Below are 17,743 nucleotides of genomic sequence, written 5' to 3'. Positions count from 1 at the left end.
GCATCTACCCACTGGGATGCCTTTAAGGCCGTCATATGGAGCTTTATAAGCAAGGTGACACACCTAAAATAACTGAGGCACCAACATAGGGACCAATTAGAGAAGGAGGTAAAAGAGAAGGAAGAATACTGACATCAACCTTCCCTTAAAAACCTACGAACTCTCACTTCTCTGCGGGGGAAAATATGCACCCCGGACACTAACAAAGTGGAACTCTCCTTACAATGCATTAAACAAGCACAATACGCACATGGAAACAATGTAGGACCCCACTTAGTTAGCCTCTTCAGAGTAAAACAGGAGAGGATATTCTTAAGGAACTAAACCTAGAAGACAGTACCAGGGCGACCAAGGAGAAAGAGAAAATGTGCGCCTTCCACTCCTACTATATGCAACTGTATATAGCGGAGCCTTGAGCAAGCCCAAATGCATCCTATACAAAATTCTGGACTTCTGCCTATCTAACAAGCCCAGAGAGCTAGCTTGCCAACACCACTAACTGAAGACAACATTTCTAGGGCAATCAAAGCACTTAAACCCAACAAAGCACTGGAACAAGATGGCTTCACAGGCAACTTTTACAAATCATTCCAATCCCACCTGGTCCCAACTCCGACCAGGTTGTTCAACTCCTTTCTAGCAACCTCATCAATGACCCCTTCCATGAACAACACTACCATTAAATCTATACACAAGCAAGGGAAAGCCCCAGAACTATGTGGAGTTTACAGACCCATAGCACTATTAAAAATATTAAAGCAAAAATCTATACCAAAACCTTTGCCTCCAGATTAGAGGAGATTCTCCCGGGTCGCATATATCAAAACGAATCCAGCTTCATCAAAAATAGGCAAATTCATTACAACCTTAGAAGAGTGATCCACCTTGAGGGGAAAGCACAGAAAATACACATACCAACTGTATTAGAACCCTAAGCAAAGTAAGCCTTTGACAGGGTAGAGTGGAGATGTTTTAGATGAGATTGGTATGGACCCTAACTTCAAGACCAAACTCCCCCAATCTACAATACTGTTAAACTGGAGCACCCTCCCCCCATCTTACAACTCCTATGAGGTACTAGACAGGGATGCCCTCAATCCCCCCTGTTGGTTGTCCTGAGTCTCGAACCTTTGGCAGCCACAATGAGAGGTGATGCCAGAATCAATGGCCTGGACTTTGGGAGGGAAGACAAACTAATGCTATTTGCAGACGATGTGTTGCTGGCGATCAATGAACCCCAGACCTCTCTGGTGCGTTCACAATAGCACTCCGACCTATACGAGAAGGTTGTCGGATCATTATGACAAAAATTTTAAATCCTACATTTGCCTCTGACCCAGGAGCAGTGGCCGAAGCCAAAACACACACCCTTTAAATAGGCACCTAACTTCATTACCTACTTGGGCTTCAAAATCACTATAACAGGCTTATATGCTAACAGTTTTATACCACTTTTGGGAGAGATACGTAGGGGCTTGCGCAGGTGAGGAATTTTGCCTATCTCACGGATTGGTCTCAATAAGCGCTGTTAAGATGAATATTCTTCCCAGGCTCTACTACCTATTCCAGGCATTGCCTATTTTATTCCCATAAACCTTTTTCACCTCTTTGGAAAGCATGCTATTAAAATATATATGGGTCAATGGGAGACTAAGGGTAGCCTACAAAGTACTGTGTCGATCAAGCGAGAAGGAGGGTCTGACAATACAGGATATAGTAATATATTATAGAGCCTGCCAACTACAGGTACTGACAGAATGGAGTGCCAGAGAATCAGAAAAACTGTGACTGCACATGGACAAAGTGAATGCTGGCCCTTACCTGTGGGACATATGACCGAGATTTAAAGTAGAACGACTTCCCAACATATATTTGAACTACACCAATGAACTACACATTAAGAATGTAGGATGAGACTAACACAATTAAGATCTTAACCACATCCCCATCCCCTCACAATTCACTTCAATCCCCCCTTGACACCGGCACTCACCTAGGTTCCGTTAGATGCCAAAACCTCTGAGGAATGGAAAAGAGCCTTCAAGGTGGCCGAAACAGAGAGACTTCAGGACGCACAATTTAGACATTGGGTTCTCCACTCAACCTTCAAAGACATTACCACAAGAGATTTGAGGCCTCTGAAAAAATACCTTAGAGTTGCAATGGGGGTCAAAAGGAGTGATCTCTACCATTTATACAATACTCTTAAAAGAGACTATATCACAGACATACCCATACACCACTAAGTGGATGAGGATACTAGGTGACACACTCCTAGACAAACAGTGGATGCCTGCATGGTGAGATCTTAATAAGGCAACCCACAGTGTACTGGGCAACAAATCATGCTAAGAAGTCCTCTATGATTGGTACATATACCCAGCTAACCTGCACAAACGTAATCTCATCATTAGCCTATTATGCTGGCTAGAATATGGTGACACAGGTGACCTTATACATATATGGTGGACATGCCGAAAATAAGCCCTTTTTGGAGGGAGGTCCTGAAGAGTCTACAGTCCATGCTGGCCTACCCCATTCCAGAGACCTCAGCATTTGTTCTATTGGGGTTAACAACGAGAGACCTTATTTACAAGACTGGAGCAGATAAGACTGTGATCTGGAATTGTCTGGGGACTGTGAAAACCACAAGTGCAGCTTCCTGGAAAAAAAGCATCCCCCAGACAATAACCAACGACACTCACGTTTATAGTCTATCTTGGCCATAGACAAACCTTTGTCATGCCTCATGAATGATACTGGGGACAGCAACGCAATATGGAACCCATTATTGGTGTATCTTTCGAAGGGTACCCTGATCAGAGCACTGCCATTCAGAATAAAGGCACTGAATACATTTTAATCAATACTATGCAACAAGGATATTATCTAACAGTGTACTGAATGTTTTTGTATCTATCACCTTGTCTGTTACTTCTCCATAAAGGGCTTCCACGATATCTGGTGGCAAGCATAATTACTCAACACTTTTGCATTTTCACAAACTTTTTGAGCATTGTGAATTGGAGAATGTACCCTGTGGGCTGTCCTGGAGTGAGACAGGAGGGGTGGGTGGGTTGGGGGGTTAAGGAAGATATGGCACGATTAGAGTTATATACTGGACAGGTGAGATTGAACATGAACAAAAGGGAAACACTTCCACCCATTGCTAAATGTGTGTCATATCTTGTACTAAAACCAATGAAAACTATCCCGAATTTAAAAAATATATATTTTCATCTATTTTAGTGAATTTCCTTGTCAGACATCAAGCAAGTTTGCAATTCAACAACTGCAAAGGTATGATTTATAAAATGCACCCCTTTGCAGTTTTCAGCACATTCACAAGAGAACAGCTCCCTGACAGAATTAGAAACAGGTCTGATCTTGAAGAAAAACAAAGCAGCTTTCCCCTGGGTGTTTGTATTCTTCAGAGCATTTCTCCAAGAAGGGGTGCTTCATCAACTTTCAACCTTGATGAGTAGGCAGTTTATAGGTCCGGCGTTAGCCAAGATAACTTTTAATTTTATTAAACTAATATATATACTATACTTAAATAAAGAGGCTTTCAGACCATTTTCCCATCCATTGGTCTGATCTTGTGTCATTACCATTTTGCTACCACCCACTAGAGCATGGGGTAATGGGTCAGCCTACTTCAGCCACTGGATAACTTCAGTTTGAGTGACTGCATATAGCCCTTTCACATGGAGAACATGCGTACATAAGGTAGACCCCTTCAGTACCAGTGTTTTTGTTTTTACGTACTTGTTACTTTAGTGTTGCCTCTGTTTGTAGAGCAGGACGCTTTCTACCAGATATTAGCACAGGGCACATTCCAGCTGTATCGGTTCCTGTCTCCTACCAGTGCTGTTGTAAATTCCTTTTGAAGCAGCCTTTATCTGACTGCTGCTTTTTCACACCATACCAGCAGCTGACATGAACTCCGAATATAAGCTCATGAGGGTGCTCGATCTTTGCAACAATGTCTGTCATTCCTTCCTTCCTTTCCGTCTTTGCTTCTTTTTCTTTCCTTCTTGCGTTCCTCTTTCTTTCTTTCATCCTTTTTTCTTTCTTCCCTTTTACTCTTTCCTGCCTTTTCATTTTCTTCTTTCTTTCCCTTTCTTTATTTCCTTCTTTCTTTCCATCTTGCCATCTCTCCTTTTCTCCATCTTTACTCTTTCTTCCTTGCCTACCGCTTTCTTTATTTCTCTTACTTTCTCTCCTACTTTCTTTCTTCCCTTCTTTTTTCTTTATTTCTCTCATTCATTTTTTTCTCATCTTTTTTCCTAAAGGCAAAAGGCTGGCATCCAATGCCCGACTGATAAATGTTTTTAAGTCTGTGTTAGCCATGACCTTTTTTTATTTCACTAAAATATGTGTATAACATAGTTACCTATAGGGTTTTTTGCCAGATTTCGTCCATTAGTCTGTGGTTCGGTCATTCATATGTGTCTTCCGCCCATTCCAGCATGCATTAAGGGGCAATATGTAAACCCACTTCAGTGACTGACTGACTTTACTAGGAGTTATGGCTTGCTGCCCTTTCAGAAAGAGCCCATCAATACACAAAGTAGTTCCATTCTGTGCCTTGGAGTACTATGGCAATATGTGCTTTCTTGAGACCAAATCAACATTTTTGCCTTAAGGAAATGTTTTTGTTTAGATTAATGAGGGCCTGGCAGCTTCTTGAACAATAATGTTTTGCAAAAATCAAAACAAAACAAGTATTAACAAAAAGTTGGAGGCCAATGCCACAGCTACTGGCTTTGCAAATGCTTATTGTACATGAAGAAAGGGAGATAACAACTTTTTGGGTCTCCCATTTTCCCCGATGTTAAGTGATATTTTAGGAATCAGTTGATATAAAATTAACGACATTGGATCCATGAGCAAATATGCAAGCATGTTCAGCTCAAGAGTCTTGAGCTGTAATGAACTAACACACGTCCCCACAGAATGGACAAAACTTGATACACCAGGGCCTTTGGATTTTCCATCTTAAGTTTTATGTACATGTGAACCATCATGAGACAACAAGCCAGCGCTTCTCTTGAGCTGGTGGTTGCCTGTTTGGCCATTCGGCACCCATTTCTGGGACGGGCACTTATTTTTCCTCATCAGACATTTACCAAGAGCAAGACAGGGGAAAACACACAAAGGGAAGTAGGAGAAAGACGGAAAAACATGAAAGACGGAAAAACATGAAAAGTGATAAGGAGTGTATGGTAGTAGATTAAAGCAGCATGAGGTAGATTAAAGACCAGACAGCCTTGGTATTTGGTGCACCGACATTTAATAGGGCTGGCCACGGGATTCTGAGAAGAACTTTGGGCACCAGCACTCATTCTTTTTTCAAATTAAGCACTGTGGCAAGTTAACTAGATTGGTGTTAAGAGGGAGACTAAGGAAATAGTGACTAAATCATATAATGGTATTTCCAAAAACAAAATGGGTCTACCATATTGTAAGTCAAGAATATGAGGTTAAGTGTATGGGCCACCAAATGTTTTTGGGGGGAACTACAGAGAGAGTATCTAAGCTTTAGGGCAAGCCAGTACATTGAGTGATACAAAGAGTAATGAGCCATCAGCCTCAAATACTGAAGTCACCATGAGAGGAGCAAAGGGTGTCATGGCAGGCATAGTCAAGAAACTGACCTCAGACCCAGGATGTTGGTACACCCAGATCAAAATAGAGTGGAGAAGAGCTCTTTACTCGTGTAGGAGACTTGTAATGACCATGCAACATTGATGACATTTCTCACAGCTACTGCCTAATATCTCAAGCAATGAAAGCAAGTCACCTTGTGGATGCAGCCAGCGATCTGTTTGAACAATCAAAGGCATTTGCCAATCCTCACCTTATCACACCTGCTGGATAAAGAGGATCGATAACACATTATGCAGTAATTGTGATGCTTCCTAATTTTTCCAATCACTCCATTCAAATTCTGTGTTCCTCTGGCATGTGCAGAAGGAGCCTGTATAGACTCTACTGCATAAAATGATACAGGACAGGGTTTTGCACATGACAAACAGCATTGCAGTCAAGAAGCACCATACTGATTACTGAACACTGAGGTACCCTTCCCATACATTATGTGAGAATGCCTGATGGTTTTCTCATTAACAATGAACACAACCAATATTTTGACTATTTATCAACACAGGGTCAACATTAGCTCTTTCACTGTGATGTCTAAGGAGGCCCAAAATGATTAAGATGAAAATACACAAAAACATGGCAGTACAAGTTTTTGCTAAAACTGAAATATTATGTTAATTGCTCCTTAATTACCTCATCCAAAATGTTCTAAGAAATCCTCCAAGCTCATAAATAAAGGTAGGATTTTATTGCAGCCCTGGGTGCAGGCCCTCCACTCCAGGTACAAATCCAAGAAAATTATTCCCAGAATATAGAATATGTTAGAACTGGCATCCTTGGAGAGGTTTCCCCCTAACATTTTGCCTTTAGACCTCTTGGTTTTGCTAACTTCATTTTTGTTGGCCTGAGAACGCTGTGCACTTTACCACTGCTAACCAGTGCAAAAGTATTTGTGCTCTCTGCTCAAAGCATGATAACACTGGCTTATACCCAATTGGCATATTTAATTTACTTGTAATACTCTAGTAAAGTGGCACTACATGTCCCCAGGGCCTCTAAATTAAATGCTATTAGTGGGCCTGTAGCACTGATTGGGCCACCCACTTCAGTAGCCCTTTAAACATGTCTCAGAACTGCCACTGCAAAGCCTGTGTGTGCAGTTTTAAACTGTCATCTTGACCTGACAACCTATACCTGTTGCCAGGCCCAAACCTTTTTAATACATACAAGTTACACCTAGGGCATTCCCTGGACAGTCCAGAGGGCAGGGTGCAGTGTATATAAAAGGTTGGACACAAACTTTTCAGTTTTACATGTCCTGGTAGTGAAAAGCTCTTAAATTCGTTATTCACTACTGCAAGGCCTATCTCTCACATAGGATAACATTGGAGTAACCTTAGTACACCTTATAAGTGTAATTTCCAAATTGAAAGAGATGACCAGTTCATGTTTCATCTCTCTGGAATCCGAATTTAAAACTCTAACTTATGGTAAAGTCGGATTTTAATTACAATTCCAAAAATATAACTTTTAGAAAGTTGGCATTTTCTTGCCTTATCCATTTGGCGCTTGCAGCCCGTCTCTGGTCACATGAATGAATGTGGGCAGGCCACAGCCCCACTTACACTTGAATAGGCTGTGTCCTGCCTCCACACAAAGGGCTGCATACCCACTGTAGTTTCTGGAGCCAGGAGCAGGAAGACAAGGCAACTGTGCACTTCAAAGGCATGCCTCTAGATGCTTATGACCACTTCAAAGGCAAAACTGTGTATAAAAGAAGGACTTCAGACACCAACTCTTCAGTACACTTCAGGACCTCTGTATACTATGCCAGGAAGAAGGGCTGCTGTGCTGCTACTAGATCTGCCACTCTGCTGGACTGCTGCTCTAAAGGAACTGCTGCTCTGCTGTGGGGACCTGCTGTCCTCTTGCCTGGGGAAGAACTGGACCTGCAACTCCATCATAAGCCCTGGAATCCAGGGTGACTCGAAGGGCTAGACTGCTGGCCTCCTGATCTGAGCCTCAGGGACATAAAAGGTTCCCCAACCGCTCTTGGACTTGTGTTCAGGGAGTACCTAAACCCCAAGTGGTTCCTTTCAGGTCCTTGACCCTTGAAGTGGCTTTCAACATCAAGCTTTTGGGCTCTTCGCGACAGTGAACTGACCAGTTCGCATCGGTACTGCACCACTCATGCGAAAATCAGCGCTAGCTGCAGCCAGAACATCATTTCACACATCAAGCATCGATCCCTGTGGACAACAACCAACGCAAAGCTCCAGCCCAACCGTCCACAAAGCGCGGCCCTGCTGTTCATGTCAGGCCAGCCACCACGAGCGACACTCTCCCTGCTCCATGTGATCGTCACCAACGTGAACAAGACTCTTGGCGCAAAACATCAGAAGGTAAAACTTTAGCAGAACTAATCTGGAACTATATCCACCCACGCTTCATCATGGTCAGTTTGATCATTTGACTTTGACCTGGTCCTGCGCAGCCAGATATCCCAGGTTGGGGCTTTATGCTTTCAGGTGCTATTTTACATTTTATTCTTTAAAAATTCATAACTTAGGTTCTACTAATTGGATTTATGTTATTTTGGTCTTCTTGTATTTATTACATTTTGCTCTATTTTTCCTAACCTCCTGTGGGATCTTTTTTGCGTGGTGTGTACACAGTTTTACTTTTTGAAGTATTGCGCAAATACTTTACAATTTGCCTCTAAATTAAGCCTGAATGCTCTGTTCTAAGCTACTACGGGGTTGAGCACAGGTTAATTTAGGGTTTTCTTGGGGTTTACCCCGACTAGGATTGTGGTTGCTGCTTGACCAGGGATCACCCCCAGTCAACCAGTAACCCAATTTCTAACAGAATAGAACATTACACAAATAATAAGGAAGAAATACATACCAACCCTACAAGGTACATTAACACAATAACTAAAATATTTAGTGATAAACCTACACGTGTGATCCGTGAATGTGATACACTCCTAACCTTGTTATGCAGTAGTAATGATTAAAAGTGGTAACAATGTGAGGATTTTTGGGCACATTAGATATATCATCATACATATAATTGAGTGAGCTCATCCTTGGTTCACTTCATGGCACCAATATAGATCACAAAGCTGCGTCATATTGCATCATAGTTCTTCATTTTCCCTTGAGATCTGATCTTTATCTTTATGATTAGCAAGATATTAGTGATAGTGACTGTTGTTATTTTTACCTGCTAAGCTTTAGAAGTTAAAGGTGCAATTATAACAGTGAAAATTCATTCTATTTAAGTTAATAATGAGGGAATCACTACAGATCTCTTGAGCGTCTGGCTTTGGTCGCACTTCAATGGCCTTAAAAAATGTGAAAGGTTTTTATTAAGACTTGTCAAAACTACTGAGTGAAATCAAACAATTACACCTCCTACGTCAGATTTAACGCGACGTACAGCCATGCCAGCCTCAAGATCACAGCTTGAGATAAAGACTTCAACAGCATTTGAAGGAGTCACCTTAATGAAAACATACATCCTGTAAGACGACTATTGAAGCTCTCTGTTATTCAACTATGAAGTATCGATCAATAGGAAAGACTATTCAGCGGCAACAAAGAATGATGGTTACTTCCCCCAGGGCTCGTTATTAAATATGTACCACTGAAGAAAGTGCTAAGCATACCCAAAAAGTCATTAAAATACATATTGCATTTGACCAACACAGCATACTTTTCAACTTAATTTAGGCAGGTAGATACGAAAGGGGAAAGGATAGCTTCATACCTTTTGTTTCAACTTGCTCTTCACTTCTCGTATTCCCTGCTTAGCATGAGTCTTTGCCTGGGAAGGTAGGAGAGAAATATTTGACTTTCCTTAGAGAACTATGCAAAGGCACCCCTTTCATGACCTCACTCAAAGTCTCAACTCTATTTCAGTAAGTGGTACAGGAAAACATATATTTTTAACATATTTCGAAGAAATTATTGTGCTAGGCCCCTCTCTAAAGTAACTTTACTGAAGGCTCGCTGTAAAAAGAGCGAGAGAAAATTGTCACCACTATACTCAAATAAAATAAATGTCCGTCTCTATAAATCTTGGTACTGTACCTATAAAGATTGTATTGAAATCATTTAAAGCCTGTGCACTGAGATATCTGATGCAAGTAGCCATTTGTAAGGATCACGCTTATTAGAGAAGATTTGGAGTTGGCTATTAGAAACTTTCAGCATTATTGTGATGACTCTAGGCTACATGAATGTGCAAGACAACCAGACTTTAGAATAGATGAAGTTGGTTAAAAGTCCGGTCTCAAATTAATTCTATTTGCCACACTTGCTTCCCTTTCACCCCTGAAGCTGTATTTTCTAGGTACATTATCTGATTATTGGCAAACCCTTTCTCATAACACAGACATTGTGGATGTAATGATTGGCATTGCTTTTCAACAAATAACAAAAAAATGGAAGCACTCCACACAACTGGCCTTTCAATCTTGGTAGTACAGTGTATGTTATAACCATTGATTAGATCGTGTCTATGTATCTCCTATGTCTCTGCTCATAAAAAGAGAACACATATGGTCTCCTGTGACTATTTTCTTGGACGCCTCTGCACAAAAATCTACCCGTCATCATCCTTCATCAGAAGAGGTTCCCAAACCACCATGACTTATTAATAGTGATAAACTGGTGCTTTATATTTGTATTTATATACTCTCTCTGTCTTCCGATTTAAATTGAGGTTATACCATGTTTTTGTTTTTACAGCAATTCTCTTCCTCTATTATTCGTTATTGTTAAAAAGTTATTAAGCCTTTTTATCATCATATGCATTTATTTATTCTCAGTCTTAAGGTTTTCTTTGCCCTTATCTCTCCTTGTCCCCTCCCCCTCCTTTTTCCCTTTCCTCTCTCTCATATGGCCTATAACAAGTATTTCTATATGCAACTTTGTTCGATTCATTATGTCTGGCTTTCTTATTGCATGAGTAATATTTCATTTAATGCTTCTAGTTGTTAGATGATAGCCTGTTTTATTACTTGTACTTAGTTGCATTTTCTCAAAAATAAAATCTATGTTTAAAACTTAAAGAATAGATGAGCATAAGTGCTTGATCAACAACATATGTTGTAGGAAGTGGGAGGTTAGTACATTTTACCATTTGAGTATAGTTAAGCTAAAAGAGATTTACTAGATTGGAAAACAAAACCAGTTAGTTCCCCTCTTCAAAGCATTGAGGCACCCAATCGCTCATATGGAAGTTTTCATAGATAAGAGCTAGATTTTCTTTTATGAAATATTTTTAGGAACTCTTTAGGGTATATGTATTTCCCTATGAAGCTGCTACTATAAGTCTTTTGTTAAAGGAATTAGGGCTACCTCTTACATGAGCAGCAATACCTAGCCACTATGACCATTGGCCATGAAATACTAACAGCCTTTGGTATACTAAGGAGGAAGGCTGCTGTCCAAGGCTGTGAGGCCAAAAGTTTTGGTGAGCTACAAAACTGTAACCCCACCAAGTTATTGCTTATGACATCACACCCGATATTCCATAAGACATTACACCTGATCTCCTGCATCACATCGCTACTGTGATTATTTATCTCGTTTTGGTATCTGTTATGTAACACAATAGTTCACGATCTTGGGAGACAACCACAACCTCCGGCTTAAAGTGTTTTCTTGAAATCCTATAGTTTTGTGATGACATACTTGGGCACCTGCCCACAGTATCTACTGGGTATGAATTACAGTTATGAACAATAGGCAGTGGCCCATGATTATGGCCTTAGGCCACTTACTTGCCCCCCAGAGGAGAAGGTTGCATTCTTCAGCTACACCCAACAATCCATCTGGCACACTAACCCAACTGTAAACACTGCCTAACAACTTCTATTGTGAATATTTTAAAAACTATAGGGTTGTACACAAAGTTACATTTCAAACACAGACAGTAGTGCTCTTTTTTTGGAAGCCTTGTTTGCAATTCAGCAATTCTAAAATCTCTAACAAAGACAATTTGAATGGGAAACAGTAATTTGGGATTATCCGATCAATTTTCTTACCCTCAACCAAACTGTACAAAAATCTCCATGCTTAATGCACAAGTTACTTACCTTTGGTAACGATATATCTGTAAGAAACATTAGTTAGTGTTAGATTCCTCACATTAGAATATCCCCTGCGCGTCGGTAGGCGTCGGTCTGTGGCTCCGCGTCAGTCATCGTGATCGCCGGAATGACGTCGCTGGAGTACTTAGACGCCGCCCTCGTGCCCTGACGTCAGTTCTGTAGATAGCGGTCCGCGCCAGGAACGCAGAGCCATGCAAGAAACCGACACTGGTGTCATGAAACTAGGGCCCTGACAGGAAACATTCCTTAACCCTAGATATCAGTTGGCAGAACGGGGAGGATGGGTGGGGCGGCGAGGAATCTAACACTTACTCATGTTTCTTACAGATATATCGTTACCGAAGGTAAGTAACTTGTGCATCTGAAAGAAACACGTTAGTGTTCGATTCCTCACCTTAGAATAGATACCCCAGCAATACCAAACCCAGTGGTGGGTCTGCGAATCAAAATCACACTAGAAAGTCCTGGAGAACTGAAAGGCCAAAGAAGCTGTCTCTCCGGATTTGGCTGTCCAGGCAGTAATGTTTGGCAAACGTGTGCAGCAAGGCCCACGTAGCTGCCTGACAAATTTCCTGCAAAGGGACTCCCCGTCCCAAGGCAGTAGTAGCCACCGTGGCCTGAGTGGAATGGGCGCGCAGCCCCACAGGAGGCTCCTTTTTAGCCAAGGAATAACAGATTTTGATGCACAAAACGACCCACCAAGAGATGGTCCGCTTGTGAACCGCTCGTCCCTTCTTATCGCCCACGTAACCGACAAAGAGTTGGTCGTCCACCGGGAACTGTTGTTTGCGGTTCAGGTAAAAAGAGAGCGCACATTTTGGGTCCAGGCGGTGGAGCCTCTCTTCCTCTTTCGAGGGATGCGGAGGCGGAAAGAAGGTGGGCAAGGTAATGGTCTGGCTGATGTGTAAGGCAGTAACCACCTTGGGTAGAAAAGAAGGACGGGTCCTCAGAACAACTTTGTCCGGATGGACAGAGAGGAAAGGAGGCTTAGAAGAAAGAGCTTGGAGCTCACTCACTCTCCAGGCGAGGTGATGGCAACCAGGAAAGCAGTCTTGAGAGTCAGAAGACGTAAAGGACAGTTATGGAGCAGATCAAAGAGAGCACACATCAGATTGGTTAACACCAGATTCAAGTCCCACTGAGGCATTACAAAGGGAACAGGAGGAAACATGTAAGTAATGCCTTTCAGGAATCTATTAACCACAGGGGACTTGAAAAGAGAGGTCTGATCAGGAAGCCTCAAGAAGGCTGAAATGGCCGAAAGATATCCCTTGATAGTGCCCAGAGCAAAGCCCTGACGGGCCAGGGAAAGAAAAAAGTTGATAACCTCTGAAAGAGGGGCAAAGAGGGGATTCACAGTGTTCGCTGTGCCCCATGCCACAAATTTTTTCCACCTGCAGGCATATACCGTTTTCGAGGAGGGACGCCTGGCTGCCAGTATGACATAGCCTTCCTAGTTAGGCAAAGGTGCCACACTGGTTTTATTAGGGTTCAGACGCTCAAGAATAAAATCTTGAACGTAGTAGTACTGGCCCTTTTTAATATACCTTCACACATTTATTATTAGCACATATAAAAAAGAAACAATATCCCGCTCCACTGTAGTCAGGTGTCGTAGCACACCCTATAGGCACTCGGCCTATGGGAAGGGACCCCAATGATGAAGCATGTCACCAACCAGGTTGGTGAGTGAGGGGTCTTCTTAAAGGACTACTACCGTCCAGTTAACGGTGTTGGGGCACTTTGTGCTCACTTAGATATACCTAATAGGAAAGAGCAAATTGCTGTCTTCTTCTCTTTCAGGGGGCACTCCTTCTGTGTTATTACTATTAATTCCGGGGACCAGTAGTTCCCACCACACATATTTGTATGTAAATTCCCTTACTCTCCCTTCTGTTATATACATGCCAGTATGACATCACAGACTTCAGGAGGCATGTCAAATGGCATCAACTGTCGTCGCTCAATCTCCACGCATGGAGGTGGAGGCAGGACAGGTTTGGGTGGAGCACCGTCCCCTGTTGCTGCGACAGAAGGTCCTCCTGAAGAGGCAGTCGAATCCGGGGATCGATTGACATACTGAGGAGCTCAGGATGCCAGTATCTTCATGCCCAATCTGGAGCCACAAGGATTACTTGGGCCTGGTCGTGCCTGATCTTCTTCAGCACTCTGGGCAGAAGTGGTATAGGCGCAAAGATGAAGTGTCTCCGAGTGAGTGCCGCCTTGGAAATTCCAACGCGCAGAACTGATGACATTGCGCATTCTCTTCGGTGGCGAATAGATCAAACCAAGGCTCTCCCCACTGCAGAAAGAGATCTTGCGCCACGTCCAAGTTCAGATGCCACTCGTGATCCATCATGCACCGACGGCTGAGTTCATCCGCCCTGGCATTCAGGAAACCTGCCAGGTGTTGAACCATCAGGGTGATGCCCTGATGTTCCAGCCATGTCTAGAGTCGCAGAGCCTCCTGACATAGGGTCTACGACCCCACCCGCCCTGTTTGTTGCAATACCACATGGCGGTGGTATTGCAACAAACAGGGCACTACACTTCCCCGGATAGAGGGAAGGAATGCCTTCAGTGCAAGCCGGATCGCCTGCAGCTCAAGAAGGTTGATATGGAGACGGGACTCCGCCGGAGACCAAAGGCCTCTGATCTCCGCCTCTCCCATGTGGCCCCCCATCTCAGGAGGGACGCAGCCATCACCACTGTATGCTCCGGTTGGGGAAGGGAGAGGGATCTGCCACTGACCCAATCGCGGTCCGTGAGCCACCACTGCAACTGTCTCGCAGTGCCCTCTAAGATCAGGACGTGGTCAGATAGGTTGCAGTGATGCTGTGCCCACTGGAACTTCAGGTCCCACTGCAGAGCCCGCATCCGCCACCTGGCGTGATGTACCAGCAGGATGCAGGAGGCCATCAATCCCAGAAGCCGTAGGGTCAACCTGACTGAAACCCGGGATAAAGGCTGAAAGCTCGGAATCAGAACCTGAATATCCCGAACCCGCTTCAGGAGGATAAACCCGAAACTGTGCCAAGTCCAGAACCGCTCAGATGAAGAGGAGCTTCTGAGAGGGACTCAGATGTGACTTCGGTATGTTCATGGAGAACCCCAGCAAATGCAGGAGGTCAGCCGTAGTCTGGAGGTGGGAGACTACTGCCTGGGGCAAGCCCGCCTTCAACAACCAGTCCTCGAGATAGGGAAAGACTGGAACCCCTGATCTGCGAAGATGAGCTGCGACCACCGCCATCACTTTCGTGAACACCCGAGGGGCACTGGTGAGGCCGAAGGGGAGCACGGTAAACTGAAAGTGCTCATGGCCTACCGTGAACTGCAGGTAACACCGGTGGGCCGGGAGGACGGGAATATGGAAATAAGCATCCTGCAAATCCAACGCTACCATCCAGTCTCCAGGGTCTAGGGCAACCAGAACCTGAGCTAAAGTCAGCATCTTGAACTTCTCCTTCCGGAGGAAGACGTTGACGTTCCTAAAGTCCAAGATAGGGCGCAGGAAGCCTTTGCCCTTCTTGGGAACAAGAAAGTTGTGGGAGTAACAACCACGCCCTCTTTCTGGCCCAGGAACGCGCTTGATGGCCCCCTTGGCCAAGAGGGACATAACTTCCTCCTGCAGAAGTTGCAAGTGATCCCCAACATGAGGTGGTACTGCAGTGCTTTGCTGGAGGGCTCGTCTCGAAGGGAAGGGAGTAGCCCCTCGGACGATTTGCAGCACCCACCTGTCCGAAGTGATGGTATGCCAGTGGCGCAGGTGATGGCGAACTCTGCCTCTCACTGGCGTGGAATGGGTCTGAAAGCTCGTACTAGTAAGGCTTTGAGGCAGATGCTGCGGGAGCGGATGTGGACTGACCGGCTCTCTGACCCCACTGCTACGCCATGGAAGAATGCACGTCCGCAACCGCGTTGAGGTTGGTTCTGCGGCCTGTGGCTGGATGAACGTGCGGGGGTGCCCCTTCCGTGGCCACGAAAGGAGCGAAAAGCAGAAGTTTGCTGGCACTGGGCTGACAGGCCCAAGGACTTGGCCGTAACCCTGGAAACCTCTGCCTTGACACCAAAGAGGCGACGGCCATCAAAAGGCATGTCCATTAGGGTGCTCTGGACATCCCCTGAAAAGTTGGTGGACCTCAGCCAGGCATGACGACGAATCGCCACCGTCGTTGCAATCGCTCTGCCCAGCGAGTCCGTGGAGTCAAGTCCACATCTAATGGAGTACCGTGCTGCATTCCACCCCTCAGCAAGAGCCTGGGCGAGCCATGTCTTGGCCTCCTCCAAACACTGGGGCAGCACGTCCATCACCGCATCCCACAGAGAATGGGTGTAACGGCCCTAAAGGCATGCGGTATTAATGGCCCACAACCCTAGACTGACAGAGGAAAACAGTTACTTGCCAAACAGTTCAAGCCTTTTGGAGTCCCGGTCCGGGGGTGCGGTAGGGAATGCAGTTTGGGACGTGGAGGCCCGGATAACCAGAGGTGGGGTGGGTGGACAGAAAGCAGGGGTCGCCCGGAGCTGGGCGGTGGCGGCAAGCCACGTTCCGATCCACAGGAGGAACTGTGGTGGGCTTGGACCAAGTGCCAATCGGAACGTCAGTGAGGGCCTCATTAAACTGCAGCAGAGGCTCCGAAGAGCTTACTGGCGGCTGAAGCACCTCAGTGAGGAGGTTAGTCCTCACGGCCGCTGCAGGGAGCTCAAGGCCCAGGGCCTTGCGCAGCACCACAGCATAAGTTGTTCCCTCCTCCGTAGCCTCGGAAGGAGGAGAGAGAAAACCAGTGTCAGGCGAAGTGTCTAGACCAATGGTCTCCCCTAGCTCATCTGCCCAGTCCTGACTAAACTGGCACTGCTGTACCAGAGGGTCCTCAGACCCCTCCCACTCCTCCCCTTCATCTGTGTCCTGATAAACAGGCAAAAATGACGGAGCCGGGGCATAGGTGAAAAGCTCACCAGTCAGAGATGGCGCCAAGCGGCGCCGCTCCGACACCGAGCCCGGACCGGGGCTGAAGCCGGGGACGGCGTCATCCAAGGACGGCACTGGAGGTGGCACCGAGGGGGTCGGCGCCAGCGGAAGAGTCGTAAGGTCAACTGGCGTCGACCGGGATCCAGGCCTGGGTCCTGCGGCGCCGGGACCGAAGTAGCCGGCGGCCCGAGATCGAAGCCACCGGCAACACAGGGCTAGGACCCCCAGTCAAACCCGTGGGCCCGAAGGCGCGCCAGTGGCGGAAAGAGAGTCCTCATGGCCACGAGTAAGTCTCTGATCTGCTCTGGAGTCGCATTGAGCCCAGGGACCGGAGGGTGTGGGGCTGGATGCAACTACGCAGGCCCCGCCGGAGCCAAGTGGGCGGCGCCACCCGAATCCTCGGCTGAGTCACGCGACCGGCGAGGGGAAGTCGAAGACCAACAGTGCTTCTTCGACTTTTTTTTGCCATGCCTCGACTTACCTGAGTGCGAGGACTTGGATCCAGACGATCGATGAGGACTGCAGCTCTGCGATCGGTCCCTCGACTTCCTCCTCAACAGTCGTCTCACGGCTTGAAACCGGGCATCCCTACTGGCACCAGGAGTCGAGTCGACTCGAAAAGATAGATAAAAATTGTCCCAAAAATACGTCAAAAAATGACTAAGGGTACGCTCTTTCCGGATCAGCGCTCGCAGGCGCGGAAAAAAGAAGAACGGACGTCAGAGCGCGAGGGCGGCGTCTAAGTACTCCAGCGACGTCATTCCAGCGATCACGACGACGGAGCCACAGGACGACGCCTACCGACGTGCAGGGGTACTGCTGACGAAAACTTTCCGGATCCAGTCGGACGCCTGGGGATATTCTAAGGTGAGGAATCTAACACTAACGTGTTTATTTCAGATCTTAATTTTCGCCGAATGGGGTCAGTTATTAGCTATTTCTTTTGCCTATGGATTATCACAGGTTACCTACTGTCACTGGGCACACAGAGTTTATCACAATGCAACTGGGTCATTCTTGTGGCAGTGTACTGAAAATTTCAG

General features: G+C 45.5%; 1 protein-coding gene across 2 annotated transcripts in view; it reads right to left on the bottom strand.

Annotated features, from left to right (window-relative positions):
• The window catches only part of DENND1B (DENN domain containing 1B), a 1,337,878-nt gene that overhangs the window by 157,508 nt on the left and 1,162,627 nt on the right, over positions 1-17,743 (bottom strand). For both annotated transcript variants that reach the window (XM_078644012.1, XM_078644002.1), the window contains one exon: positions 9,382-9,438. In XM_078644012.1, the coding sequence (XP_078500138.1) occupies positions 9,382-9,438 (57 nt within the window). The remainder of the gene's footprint in view (positions 1-9,381; positions 9,439-17,743) is intronic.

This window comes from Lissotriton helveticus, chromosome 1_1 (assembly GCF_964261635.1).
Source record: "Lissotriton helveticus chromosome 1_1, aLisHel1.1, whole genome shotgun sequence".
NCBI classification, from domain to species: Eukaryota; Metazoa; Chordata; class Amphibia; order Caudata; family Salamandridae; genus Lissotriton; species Lissotriton helveticus.
Note: the sequence above shows the minus strand (reverse complement) of the source record. Positions and strands in the feature narration are given on the sequence as shown.